Source organism: Lepidochelys kempii, chromosome 1 (assembly GCF_965140285.1).
Source record: "Lepidochelys kempii isolate rLepKem1 chromosome 1, rLepKem1.hap1, whole genome shotgun sequence".
NCBI lineage: Eukaryota > Metazoa > Chordata > Testudines > Cheloniidae > Lepidochelys > Lepidochelys kempii.
The window spans coordinates 220,049,146-220,063,595 of record NC_136380.1 but is presented as its reverse complement, the minus strand read 5'-3'; the positions used below and the strand labels follow the sequence as shown (position 1 = coordinate 220,063,595).

Here is a 14,450-nt window from a genome sequence, read left to right as displayed (position 1 = left end):
TGTTTTTGACAAATCAGTTTTAAAAGCATAGAAAAGCTATCGAGGTCACTCTTTCAAACTAAGCTGTTTTTTTTTTTTAAAAAAAAATCTTTACCATGTAATTTTTATTTATTTGACTTCAGAAATTCAATAGCAGCATTAGTTCACTCCCTCATCTGGAAGGCCAAACGAAGCACAATTTCATTTTAAATACCGCCAGACCTCATCCACAAGACAGCAGCCTTCCTCACATAACAAAGAACCTGCAGAATGTGAACCTATTGCTTCAGGTGAATTAAAGGACATCTCATTTTTATATGGAGTGTAGCTGTAGCCATGTCTGTCCCAGGATATTAGAGAGACAAGGTGGGTGAGGCAATATCTTGTATTGGACCAATTTCTGTTGGTGAGAGAGACCAGCTTTTGAGCCACACAGAGCTCTTCTTCAGGCCCTGAAGCTATTATCTCACTCACCTCGTCTATCTGATTGTTAGAGACTTTTGTTTGATGTTAACCGATTTGTTTCTAATGGAGCTGATGGAATTTTAGCGAATCTGATTAGTGACCTATCTGGATGTTTGTATATCTGTAGATAGATATAATTTACTGAAGATTTTTTTTCAGTTTCTATTTTCACTAGCACAGTTCCAGTTTAAACAAAAAAAAAATTAGTGATGGGTGAATACCTAAAAGGTGTGGCAGCTAATTTGAGATATCGCCATAAATTTTGATGATTATCCAAAGTTACTTCAACCTTTTGAAGCCTTCTTCAATGTTGGCATTTAAAAATCCAACCAGTTCCGTCTGTCTTCCTCATTCTTCCCAACTCCTCTGTCCTTCTCTAATCCCTGCTCTCTAAATTCCTGTCTTTTTTCTTCAATAAAGAAATTTTGTCTTTTTCTAAAGAGGTGACTCACTTTCTTTATCTCTACAATGTTGATCCTTTTCCCTTCCTATTTGTGATGTTACTGTAACAAATCTATGGTGGAGTCTCAGCAGATTTGGCAGGTTCTGCTGGGCCCCATTCTGATCTATCTTCAGATCTTATGGACTAGACTAGATCTTCCGATCTTATGGACCAGACATGGAGCACCCATGGAAAATATTAGTGGGTGCTTAGCACTCACTGGCAGCCAGCTCCTCCCTGCCTCCCCAGCGCCTCCCCCCGGCCCGCAGCCCCACTGATCAACTTCTCCCTCTACCTCCCAGCTGTTCCGCGGCATGCAGGAGGCGCTGGGAGGCAGTGAGAGGAGCAGGGATGGGGTGTGCTCAGGGAAGGGGACGGAAAGAGGTGGGGAAAAGGGGGGGCGGGAAGAGGCGGGGAGGGGGTGCAGCCTTGGGGAAAGAGGTGGAGTGGGGGTGGGGCCAGGGGAGGAGTGAGGGTGGGAAGAGGCGGAGTGGGGGTGGGGGCAGGGCCTGGGGCAGAACAGCTATCGAGCACTCCCTGGGTAGAGAGGAAGTCGATGCCTATGTTTCTGGATCAGAATTATCCCAGAATGCATTTTGCCTGCGATGCCATGGAATGCCTGGAGATTGCAAGCTTTATAAACAGCAGCTTGTCAGGTAGAGGTTTACTGAGACACTGCCATGGGTTTTATAACCTTTTTAGAAATGTGTGTGTAAGGGTTGAGTGGAGCTCTAGGGCACAGAACAACATACAGAATGGGGTAGAGAGGCTGCTTACCTGAAATGATTCAAACTATCAAAAAGGTTGAATTCCGTGGCCTGATGCAGCCAACCATTCACGCACAAACATGAGCTCAGGTCCCATTGTAGTCTGCTTAAGTTTCAACTCTAAGAATTTCCAGTTCTTACCTAGCATCTTCTGTGAACAGGTTAATTTACTAATCTAAGGGTTTGGGGAGATTGTCTTGTGTTTTAAGAAAACACTTAAAAGCCATTGTTATAAGAAGATGCATAGAGGCCAGACTCCTTCCTAAAGCAAGGCTTAGAAATTCCACAGGAGTGTAAAATGTCCAATATACAAATCATGTTTAAGTGCTTTGGTAAATCAGGGCCCCTATTAGGATGGAGGTTTGAGGTCTTTTGTTTTGTTTTTTTCTAAACCTGTTTTCTCAAGCTTAGAAGTAAAGAGGCACACTTTGACTCTTGGAATCACAGAAGTCAGAAACGGAAAACACCTCTTAGATCATCTTGTCCACCTCCTCAGCAGAAAGACCAGGGCCAGATCCTCAACTTGTGTAAATTTTCATAGCTTAACTGAAGTCAATGGAGCTATGACAGTTCACACCAGCTGATAATTGAGCCCCAAGTATTGAATAGACATGGAAACTGAATTCCCCCTTTTCCCTTCAAGGTGTCTCTCTCCATGTCGGAATGAAGGCACATTGTAAGGGAAGTTTCCACTGTTGTTACCCATGCTGTACCTGTTCTCTGGATAAACGGAGGACTATATTCTCCAAGGATTCCAGGCCTTTTTTCAGCCCTAAATTAGCTTTAGAACATAAGAACAGCCATAATGGGTCAGACCAAAGGTCCATCTAGCCCAGTATCTTGTCTTCTGACAGTGGCCAGTGTCAGGTGCCCCAGAGGGAATGAACAAGGTAATCCTCAAGTGATCCATCCCCTGTTGTCCATTCCCAGCTTCTGGTAAACAGAGGCTAGGGACACCATCCCTGCCCATCCTGGCTAATAGCAACTGACGGACCTATCCTCCATGACCTTATCTAGTTCTTTTTTTAACCCTGTTATAGTCTTGGCCTTCACAACATCCTCTGACAAAGAGTTCCACAGGTTGACTTTAAACTTTAAAATCCCTAATAAAGTCCAAAGCCTCCAGTGTTTACTTCTGAGTGGGCTACAGGCAGCTGTTTTTATGTAACGGTAGGGGATGAGCTGAAAACGAGTGAAAATACAAGAAAGCAAAATGAAAATCTTTGTTGTTTGGCAGGAAAACAGATCTCGAGGCCAGCCACATTTTTCCCAATTTAACCTTGCAGAAAACCTGCTTGAAAGTGCTACCAGAGTCCATCCCAATAGGCCAGAAACAGAAGAAACCAACACCAGTCTCAAGCTGCCTCTGACAGCTTCAGGTACAGTATGAGCAGAAACAATGCAATGCTAGAGAGAACAGTGTAACAAACAGCACTCACTGAGGTGAATTGCTGTAAGAGTTCACTGAAATGCCTTTCTTGGGGAGGGGATAAGGGAAGGGATGCATTAGAGAATTTTTAAATATAATTTAACTGTTGATATTAAAATGTGAAACAAATAGACTAGTGCAAATATATAAGTGACAAGAGGATCATAGAATCAATCATAGAATCATAGGACTGGAAGGGACCTTGAGAGGTCATCTAGTCCAGTCCCTGCAAAGAAACCATGGCAAGGGCTTGTCCGGGACGTGTGACCTTGTTGTGGGAAGGCAAATCACTAAGGGTCTGTCTACACTTGGAGTTGGGGGTGTGATTCCCGCCTTTGGAAGGCATACGTGCACTACTCTCATTGAGCCAGCACACTAAAAATAGAATGGTAGCCATGGCAGTGTGAGCTGCAGGACAGTCTAGCCTCCCTGACTATCTACCCATATCAGGGTCTCTCATGGGAAAAAATTGGGTTGAACAAAATGAACAATTTTTTCCACGTTGTTTTGTTTCATTAATTTTTCAGGTATTTGTTATCCTTTAAAATTATTTTTAACAAATCTAGCTATATTTCTAAGTGAAATGTTACTTTGAAATGAAAAGTCTAAATGTTTCATTTTGAAAATGTCAAAACAAACAGTTTCAGCTTTTTAAAAAATATATATTTTTACATTTTTTATTTGGCTAAAATTATTTGCTGAATTCTACCCCAATTTGTGAATAATTCTGTTTGAGTGACAAATGCATTTTTTGGCAAATAATCTATTTACCAAAAAGAAAAAAAAATCACCTGGCTGTAGCTGCTCGTCTCATCTCTTTGCAAAAATATTCCCCCTAACAAGGGAGTAGCAGAAGGACCTGGCAATATTTTTCTGGAAATCAACCATCAGTGACTACAAATAAGGGAATGGTAGAGCAAATACATCCCCACGTTGAACCTAACTCACTGCTGAACCTCTGTTATATAAACAGTGCCTAGATACTACTAGGCAATAATTATAGCCTGGTGATGGATCCATTAAAAACATACAAACAGATAGTCATAAGCAAAAATGACTGTCCAGTATATGGTGACTAAGAGTAAATTCTCCCTTCTGATCAGAATGGCAGATCTCAGCTCTGACATTCTGATTTCCTCAGGTTCAGGAAGCCTGTCATATATGGCACTACATAAACAAACAAGACACTTGGAACTGAAGTTGCCCTGTTCGTTCAAGGAGAATCTCACCCTCCTTACAGTATAATTCCATGTGCAGTTGTCAACAGAAAAATATGAACGCGCATTCCCTTTTATTCAAAGGCACTGGTACCAGTGATTTTGAATGAATGGGGTAGGTAAGCTCTAGTCTTTAACCTTCTGCTTTCCCTATGTTTGGACTTGTGGAAGTAAACTTTTTTAAAAATTGACTTGACACAAGGACACAGTGTGACACTCTGGTGACAGGAACAATTCTGGGCTCTTCAGTTGCTGAGAATTTGACTTAAACTAATAAGGCTGGCCTCAGACCAACATGCAGGCAAAATTAAGACAGCTTAAAACAGCTCATTGGTTTGACAGTTCAGCAGAGATCCTCTGTAGCACTGGAGGACTAATGCTAGGTTTAGCCATTATAAGGACTAAATCCATTTGTTTTCTGAGCCCTTTGCCTGGGGGATGGAAGACTGGTGGACTATGCATTTAGCTCTTTTTCGGAGGTGAGAGCATCTGACTTGAGTCAATGTGCTATTGTAAATATGCCTCAGGACAACTGTGATAGATGCTTTTTTTAGAAATTCAGGCGTGGGTCTTCAAAAGCGTTCAGCTTAGGCCTAGCTCTGCTTGCTGTGAAGTCAATGTAAATTACACCTGTGATCTGTATGGGAGTAGAGTTAGGCCAGTGCTGAGTGGATTTGAAATTTCCACCCTTAGTAAAGAAGCTAAAGCGTAACACAAAGCAGCATTAGTACCTTCTTACAACATAACGGATCGCTGGGCTTCTGTTTTTCAGGGTTTATTCATTTTGTTTGGGAGAAGGGAGTTACTGTTAGCAATTTTTGAGTTTTATGTAGATGGCTTTGGGGGCTTGCTTTTTGTATATACTGTAGTGAGTAATGTATATTATTTACATTACTCATTACAGTAGTATATACTGCAATAAGTAATACCTTTGTAATGTTGCCTCATGCACTTGAACAGAGCACTGTTTCAAACGGTACTTCGTTAAAGTGCCCTAGGAACCCTTTAGTGTGTACCGGCAGGATCTACCCTGACTAATTAGTGCTCAATACATTTGGGCACTTCAAAACTCACACCTCCATAGTCCTCATTACAGCTCTGTATAGACAAGCCCTTACATACAAGTAACCATTTCTGATGTTTTTCCAGGGTTTATTGGATAAACATCAATTTCTTTTCTTTTCTTTTATTTATTTGTTTGTTTATTTGTATTGGGGGTGTTTTATTGGGATTTATGAGTTAAAACCAAAAAATCAGAAGCCCTACAGATAGAATAAGCAGTGTGCAAATGAAGACAAGCTTCCAAAGACCAGCCACTCTGTGGACACACATTGGCCACCCCCATTTTCCACCCACAGGTGCGTTCCAGACACTGTATAGCCACAGTTCAAAAAAGGGAACCAATCACACTTACCAAATTTCTACCTACTTAACTGTGGGGGCAGATTAAGTAGTTAAGGCCAAAGAGGAAGATCAGGCAGCAGTGACAGCTGGGGCTCTTTTCCTCCCTTGGCCACCCAAGAAGAAGCATTAGCAGATACTTTCCAGAGCACCTGGGGTAAATCCATAGAGCCCTTCTGTGGAGCACACTGCCTCGTCATGCTCCAGGCAGACTAATCCTCCAGCTGCAAATGACATCAGTGACCTCATGATGTGACATCAGAATGGGGGCTCTAGTGCGTAATCAAGAAATATGCTTAGAAATACAGAGGATAGGTCTGACTTGTTTCTTTAACTCATGCTCAACTGCTTTCTAAATAATACATCTAACAGTTTGCACTTAACACCATATTTCCAAGGAGCAAAATATACTTTGCAAACTTTACTTAGCTGAACCTCACTCATGGGAAGTACATAAAGCCATTTTACAGGTAGGCAAACCAAGGCCTAAGGGCCCAATCTTTAAAGGAGATATTTAGGTGCCTAAAGAAGCAGATAAGCACCTACTGGGATTTTCAAAAGCTGAGATCAATGGGAGTTAGGCACGTAGGTGCTGTTGACAATTCTACCAGGCCCCTAAATGTCTCTGGAAGACTGGCTCTAAGAGAATAAATGATTTGCGAAGGGTCACACAGCCAGGCAGAGTCAGGAAAAGAACACAGTTGATAGGGGAGTATAAAAATAACAAATTAATCACTTTACATTTAAACAAAACTTTTACTGTAAGAATCACAATTGAATTGCATCACCAAGGTATTCCACATTTTCACTGTTGATTTTTTTTTCAATTCAGAAGCCTTGAAATATTTTAGAAACCAGTTAACAGTATATGAGCAAGAAGAAATTCTAAATTATGCAGAGCTGTGGTTTCTTGGTCTGGAAGCTAAAAAGATTGAAGGGTTACCTGAAACACAGAATAATAATTGTTATGATGATGAACATGGCACTTACATAAAGGTAAGAGGAAAAATCATGGTACTGGTATTCTGCGCAACAATATTTGTAGTGACTATTTGTCCACTGCTAGTTGGTCTATATGAGATAAATGAGGGTCTCAGATGACTTGCTAGCAGTTAAATGGCCACATTGCAAACCCATCACTATTGACAACCTGTTTGAATCTCAAAAGCGAAGCTCTGAATGGAGACCCACCTTCCCTTGACGCAAGATTCATTAGTTAAGGGCTTGTGCCGCTTCTGCTAGTGCACTTCTCTCTCTCTCAACTTGTCCTGTGGGCGTAAGACGTCAGGTTTTGCCAGTCCAGCACCTTTCATGAGCAGTGAATTCACAAACACGCACACCACTCTAGAATATGAACCTTCAATTTGTGCTGGCACCAGAACCTTGCATTTTGTTTCCTTGTCTACTGCAGGTTCTGCATGACCATATTGCTTACCGCTACGAAGTGCTAGAGGTCATTGGGAAAGGGTCGTTTGGACAAGTAGCAAAATGTTTGGATCATAAAACCAATGAACTAGTGGCAGTGAAAATAATAAGGAACAAGAAAAGGTATGGCATGGCACGACTTCAAGAGGTTAAAGAGGTCTTTGATAGGCTGATACTTTTCTATTCATGAGAATAATCATCCCCTGCTTTATTATGGATAATTTACAAGTAATGATCGGTTTATGCTATAAGAAAAAGGATGCTTGCTTATTCCATATTTACAAATACTTCTAAAAATTTTGCGTGAGTTTGTTGGCAATAAAATTGGAAGGATGCTACGTCCTGGAGAGTCAGGCATGATGTGGGCAGGAATGGTGCAAGCTCCCTGCACGTAGCTGGGCCAATGCACCTCATTTCTGACTTACTTCGTCCCCCACAATTCCAGTTATATTCCCCCCACTTCATCACTCTGCCAATTCACTTCTATCCTGACTTGCAAAACTGCATTTTATTCCAATACTGGACTCCCAAATAGCTTTGTTATAGAGTTATCCAATAGGGCTTGTTATAAGGCTTGTTTACATGGGGAAGTTAGTGTGAAAGGGTTAGGATGTGAATTTAAAGCACGATAGTTATTCCGCACCACCTCCCCATGTGGGCATTCTTATTCTGCACTAAGAAGGCCTTTTTGCAGTTTATTTTAATCCACTTCAAAGTGGATTAACCTAAACATCACAAAGGCACTTTTAGTGTGGAATAAGAGTGTCCCCACACAGAACTATTGCAGAATAGCTGTTCCACACTAGATATTCTAGGCTTTTTTCCCCCCAGTACACAAACCCTTAGACCAGGACTACACTACAAAGTTTTGCCAGCATAGCTATGTCAGTCAGCGGTGTTAAAGAAACACATCCCTGACAGACATAGCTATGCTGGCAAACCCTCCCCCACACCAATGTAGATTTAGCTCTACCAGCAAAAGAGTCCTTTGGCCAGTATAGTTTATGTTGTCTGGGTAGGGGGTTTAAAAGGAGTTTAACAAAAGAACTCCTTTTGCCAGTATAAGCTGAGTCCCACTTGGGGGCTCTGCCAGGATAGCTATACTGGTATAGCTGTATTGGCAAAGCCTTTGTAGCGTAGATCAGCTCTTTTACTCTGGAAAAATCCACAAGTGCAAAAAAGATGGTAAAAACCATAGGAATGGCAGGGTTATTCGTAAAAGAGATTAAAAATCTTAGGACTATTTAGTTTGGAAAGGAGAAGAAGAGGAAAATTGAATAAAAGTAATGATATGTGGAAAACCAGGATGGTGCTTGTATTCATTCCTCCTCGTAGCATAAGAACAAGAGAGCACAATCAAAAGGTAGCAAGCTTAAAACTGACAAAAAGGGAGCACTTTATTTTCCCAGCATAGAGTCAGTTTGATGAAATAAGAGCCACAGGAAATCATCCAGGCAAACAGTGTAGCGTGATTTTAAAGGGTTTAGCTGTTGATACAGAAATGTATAAAATATACAGGGAATATTCATACCTATGCTGAGGGCAAAGCAGAGCATCTTCAGAGGCTGAAAAATTCCCCCCTCTTCCAACATGATATAATGTTGCATAGTTAGAAAATAGGGTGCGGGACAATCACCTTCCTATGAAGCATCCAGCAATGACGCATTGCTGGAGACGGCATACAGCATTAGGAGGACCAATAGCTGGCTCCAGCATAGGAAATTTTACGTATGGTCCTACAATTTTTCTTCCCCTCTTAGTAATGGCCAGGTTTGTTCTACTAAGCAGTGCTGTTGTACCAGGCCCAGAAAATTTTACTACTAAAATTCTTGGGGCCTGATCCAGCAGCATTGGAGTCAATGGGAGTTGTGCTATTATCTTAAGCAGGAAATTAATTAGGCCCTTTCATTGCATGCTTTATTCTTGCTTCAGTAAGCCTCTTGTACAGATACTATAGAAAACTGAAGACCTTGCTACTCTTGGGGTGAAATCTTGGCTCTGTTGAAGTAAATGGAAAGACTCCCATTGACTTCACTGAGGCCAGGATTTCACCCTAGATGCTCAACCATGTATTATTTGAAACATTTTTTCATTCAATTATTTTGCCAGCCAGGTTCAAAATAACCAGAATAGATAGTGGTTAACATTATGAAGTCAGCATTTGCCAATAATTACCACACAGTATTTCTCTCTACTTAGACTAGGAAATAACTCTTGTAGTTCAGATTCTACTGTGTGGTAGTTACCAGTCACTACTGATTCTTTAATGAGAGCCGTTTGTTTTGTATCTGTGGCAAGATCATGTTGGTTGTAGTATTCCATTTACAGTTAGACTAAATTAATCAGGTCCTCGCCATATCATGTGACTTTGTCCTATGCATGTAGATTTCACAATCAGGCTTTGGTAGAAGTGAAGATTCTCGATGCTCTTCGGAAGAAAGACAAAGACAATACTCACAATGTTGTCCATATGAAGGAATGCTTTTACTTTCGCAATCACTTCTGCATTTCTTTTGAACTGCTAGGGTAAGGTATATATTCTTCTACATATATCATGGGCCAAATGATATAGGATCGCAGACCCATACATGTTATGAAGATAACTTGTCTGTTATTTTCTTTCTTTTTAGTGTTTTTGAGTAGGGTTGCCAACCCTCCAGGATTGTCCTGGAATCTCCAGGAATTAAAGATTAATCTTTAATTAAAGATTATGCCATGTGATGAAATCTCCAAGAATACAGCCAACCAAAATTGGAAACCCCATTTTTGAGTTGGTTGGTTGTATTTTTTTCTGGTTCACACCATGTATGTTTAGTTTACAGACATCTGTGTTAATTTACACATCATTTCCTCTCCCTGCACACCCCACTATCAAGAACCCTTGAAAAAGGATGGGAACAAAGTAGAGAAAAATGGCCTGAGAATGTAGAAAGGACACAGATGATATATTTACGTATAGGGCCAGATTGTGGTATTTAGCCACAGCCCTGAGAGGGATACTTCCTTTTCCCAAGAGGCACAATCCTTCCCCTAGCTCCCCAAAGCATAGAGGGAGCATACCTGATGCACCATCCAATGAGATGTGGTTGAGGCCCCTCCCCACCCTTTTGGGGGGCAATTTGCATCCCTGAGTGGTGCAAAGAAGAAGCAATCTCTCAGCACAGAGCCTGGGATTGACCTTAGCTCTTGGTGCTCACGGGTAGATGGGAAAAGGCTCCTTATTAGACTTCCTCCACCACATACACCATGTGCACCCTTATTAGAACCAGGCACAATCTGTGCATAATTCTTGTTCTGTGCATGTTATATTTCTTTAGCTGATGGAATGAAATGGAAAAAAATTAAAAAGTGAATTTAGGGGTTGGTGAACTTTAGGGTTTGTTATGCTGATCTGCCCTCTTTTGTTCCCCTTGAAAACTCCTGATAAAGAACATGTAGTTTAGGTTTGTCCTAGTATTCAGTCTAACACTATATAAATAGTGCACAGCATTGCAATTTTTAGCAAAGGAAAACAAGCCGTGACAGACTCCCATAGGACATGGTGCTAAAAAATACCCATGATTCCCTCAAAATAGTAACCAGGTGGAGATGATAGAATAGGAGAAAAATACAGGAACCAGCAAGTGAACTTGACCTTTATAGTTGCATCTATTGTCTCACAAACATGATAACAAATATCAGGAATGTGGGGTGTGTTTTAAAATGATTATTTCAGCTGTTTTTAAAGATACTGGATGTCAGAAGTTAAAAATACAATGATTGTTATTGTTTTGTGAATGTACTTTATAGGAGGAAGTTTGGAGAAATCATGGACATTTTTATTTTTCACATTTCTTGTAATCAAATGTCAAATGGGAGTTCAAGCAATTGCTTAGTTTTCTGTTTTCTAAAAAAAATCTTCCCCAATTGAGTACAGATGTAACAGGCTTTTCTTCCCATCCATTCTAGTATTCTCAGCATGCTGAAGACTCAGCAAATTATTAGAAGACTTGATCCCTGACTCTGACCTAAACTCAATGTCACATCCAGCTCATACTGATACATGTGAAAACGTGAACTCTGCCACGTGTGCTGATTAACATGATGTAATCAAAGGCCTCTTGGGTCCAATAAAGGCACCAGCCTGGCATCTCAGAAAGTCACTGTGGGAAAATGAGAGGAAAAGAGCTTCTGGCTATCCAGCAAGTTCATCCCCTTAAAAGAGACCTGGAACCTCTGTCCATAACATAAAAGCATATTTTTGCCTTATCGGCCCAATGGTAATTTAAATTATTAGTAAAGCAATAACTTGATTGATGAACGTTGTTTCCTACAGAATGAAAGCACCATGTACTAGCTAGTTTGTTTTCTAATGGCCAGACTCTGTCCATCCCTTGTGTGGATGTGCAAGAGAGGGAGGTCCCCCTATATACAGTGTCTTGCACCTATGCTCAGTAACTGGTCAGAATTCCATTGGAGAACACAGCATCATCTCCCTTCTAGTGCTTGCGTAGGTCCCAGCTGTCTGAAAGCAAGCGGGTGAGGGCAGGGCAATAGCTGTGTCCCCAGCACAGTTGGTCAGATGCGTAGCAAGAAGCATGCTCCACTGTCTCCAAGAGCGATGAAGCTGTGACGCACTGTGACCCACAACCCCTAAGAAGAAATCTGCCTAATTCAGCCAGAATTATTTCTGGGATTCCAATGGCAACACAGCCCCTCAACACACATCACACCAATATGTCTCCGGCATACAGGGAAGAATCTAAACCTAAGATATATCAGTTATTCTGAAAATTGAGACTCAACATTCTACAAAATGCAAATGCTCTTGGTAAACCTTTGACACCTACTAGCAAGGTTGCCATTTTAGTTCATTGCCAGGCCCTTCTCCTACTCCTATGCCTCAGTTTCCCAAACTGTAAAATAGCAATTATAATCATGGTTACCTGCCTCAGAAGAGTGTTGCTTTATCATTGGTAAAGTAGTTAGGGGTCCTCGATTGAAAGGCACATTTATAGAAAAGAGGAATAATCCAGTGGTTAGTGCACTAACCTGGGGCTTAGGACATCTGGGTTCAATTCCCTGCTCTGCTACAGACTTCCTGTGTGGCCTTGGGCAAGCCACTTTACCTCTCGGTACCTCAATTCCCACTTGTAAAATGGAGATAATAGCGCTTCCCTTGCCGGTGTTGTGGGGATAAATTTGAGGTTGTGAGGTGCTCAGATACTATGATAATTGGGGCTATAATTGTAGATATCTAGAAATGCAGACAGTGCAAAACTACAACCAGGTAAAACAGATTTCATTGCAGACCTGAAAACTGGCCCAAGTTCATGGAAAATGTTTTGAGTGAACCTGGACAGAATGCTGAGTAAACCTGAGTTGAGCTCTCAGCAACACTGGAGCAGTTTATGGTTTCAGGAGGAACTGGAGAATTTGGTGTTTTGTCCCAAAAGCAAACCATGGCATTTTGGGGGGAGGGCTGCTTTGAGTTTTATGAACCCATAACTCAAAGTGAAACTCACACAAGTACAAACCTGTGCAAAGTGAAAGGGGAGAAAGGTTTATCCGCATGACCTGATGTACATTGACACTGCTGAGCTTTTCAGTGCTCTAGTGAACAGCATCACTAGATTCTTATTATCAGCCCTACTGCAGCAGCACCATTGCACTTCCCATCTCCTTTCTGGCCATGGCATTGCCTGGTGGGGATCTTGCCTTGCTGAGGAAGGTTGAAGGAAACAGCTAGTAAGGGAAGCCTCTTTTTCTGTCTGATGTTTGTTTACTTGTTTTGCCCTTCCCGCTCCCATCAAACCACACATGACAGAAGTTAGTCACGTCACTTAATGCACTATTGAAAGGTGCTCATACTACATTGATGAGGATGGTATAAGAGCAATGGAAACTATACAGGTATTTTATCAAGGATGATTTCCCTTGAGCATCTGACCACAGGCACTGAGATACAAAGGAATTTATGGAAGGTGCCAAGTCAAAGGTCAATTAAAAAGAATGGGAACTGGACCAAACCTTTCTATCTCTTATTCCGCCAGTGAGAACGCTATTCTGCATGGTGAAAAATAATGGATTTGTGACACCTGGTTCAATAAATAAATGTGTCCCATTGACATTACTCATCCATTAGATCTGGAGGATCAAGATATTTATGCTTATTATATGCAATATAACTTTCCCAAGGAAAACTTACATGTTGTTTTATTCTGGGTGATTCCTTTCTCTCATGTAAGGAAAACAACAAGAGGCTTTCTAATGAGCTCTAAACTATTCATGCCATAAACCCAAAGTGCCCTGGTCTCTCTGTCTCATCCCGCAGAATAAATTTGTATCAGCTGATCAAAAAGAACAAGTTCCAAGGTTTTAGTTTGTCTTTGATTCGACGATTCACTCAGTGTGTGCTGAGATGTTTACAAATGCTCTACCGGGAAAAAATTATCCACTGTGACTTGAAACCTGTGAGTACTGTCATCTCATTATAAACCACTTTGTACAGTTCTTCTAAGGTGCATCTTATCTTTCACAGATAGAGAACTTCTGAAAGGATCTTTAAAACTCAACAGTGATAGGTAGAATCTATGATTCCTCTAAGGATACTTGTAGCTGGGGGATGTTATTCTCAGTTCAAGTAGACGTACTCCTGCTAGCTCGCTAGAAATAGTAGTGTAGCAGTGCCGAGTACATACCCTCAGGGTCTGGGTAGGTTTGTACTCAGGGTGGCTGGTCCAGGATCCTGGCTCTGCAGCAACCTTGGCTTGAGCCAGGGTTCTCATGGCTTCCAGGCTCCTGTTGTTGATCCAGGAGCCAAGCCCCAGTTAGAGAGGGGGTTTCTGGGACTTTGGGACTCCCAGCTTCATGGCAAAGAAGCTGGAAGCCCTGACATGGTGGGGTTGCCCCAGAGCTGCAGACCCTAGAAGCCCAGGGTCCCTGGCCACAAGGGGGTCCCTATTTCCTCCTCTTACTCTTTCTCTCTCATAACTTTCCTTTGGAGTTTTGCTTTAGTTCAAACAATTGGGCATAATTGCCCTCCGCTATCAGTAAAGTGTATGAAGAGGCAAGATAAAGTGATTTATATTACTATTACAGAGTTAAGCATAACCTCATCATATTATACGTTACTTTTACCAAAGAGTTCACTAACCTACTGGGGTGTTATTGTCTTTCCCCCTTTTTATTTTTCCTCTGTAGGAGAACATATTGCTATACCACAAAGGTCAAAATTCAGTTAAAGTTATTGACTTTGGATCGAGCTGCTATGAACACCAAAGAGGTTTGCAGAAAAGTCAAGTTGATGTAATTTTCTTAATTAGATTTCTTAATTTTTAAAAACG

General features: G+C 41.3%; 1 protein-coding gene across 1 annotated transcript in view; it reads left to right on the top strand.

Moving 5' to 3' along the window:
* DYRK4 (dual specificity tyrosine phosphorylation regulated kinase 4) overlaps positions 1-14,450 on the top strand; it is a 72,068-nt gene that overhangs the window by 45,808 nt on the left and 11,810 nt on the right. Inside the window, exons 6-12 of the mRNA XM_078849150.1 lie at positions 123-269; positions 2,891-3,032; positions 6,533-6,696; positions 7,112-7,248; positions 9,511-9,651; positions 13,439-13,577; positions 14,308-14,389. Coding sequence (XP_078705276.1) covers positions 123-269; positions 2,891-3,032; positions 6,533-6,696; positions 7,112-7,248; positions 9,511-9,651; positions 13,439-13,577; positions 14,308-14,389 — 952 coding nt within the window. The remainder of the gene's footprint in view (positions 1-122; positions 270-2,890; positions 3,033-6,532; positions 6,697-7,111; positions 7,249-9,510; positions 9,652-13,438; positions 13,578-14,307; positions 14,390-14,450) is intronic.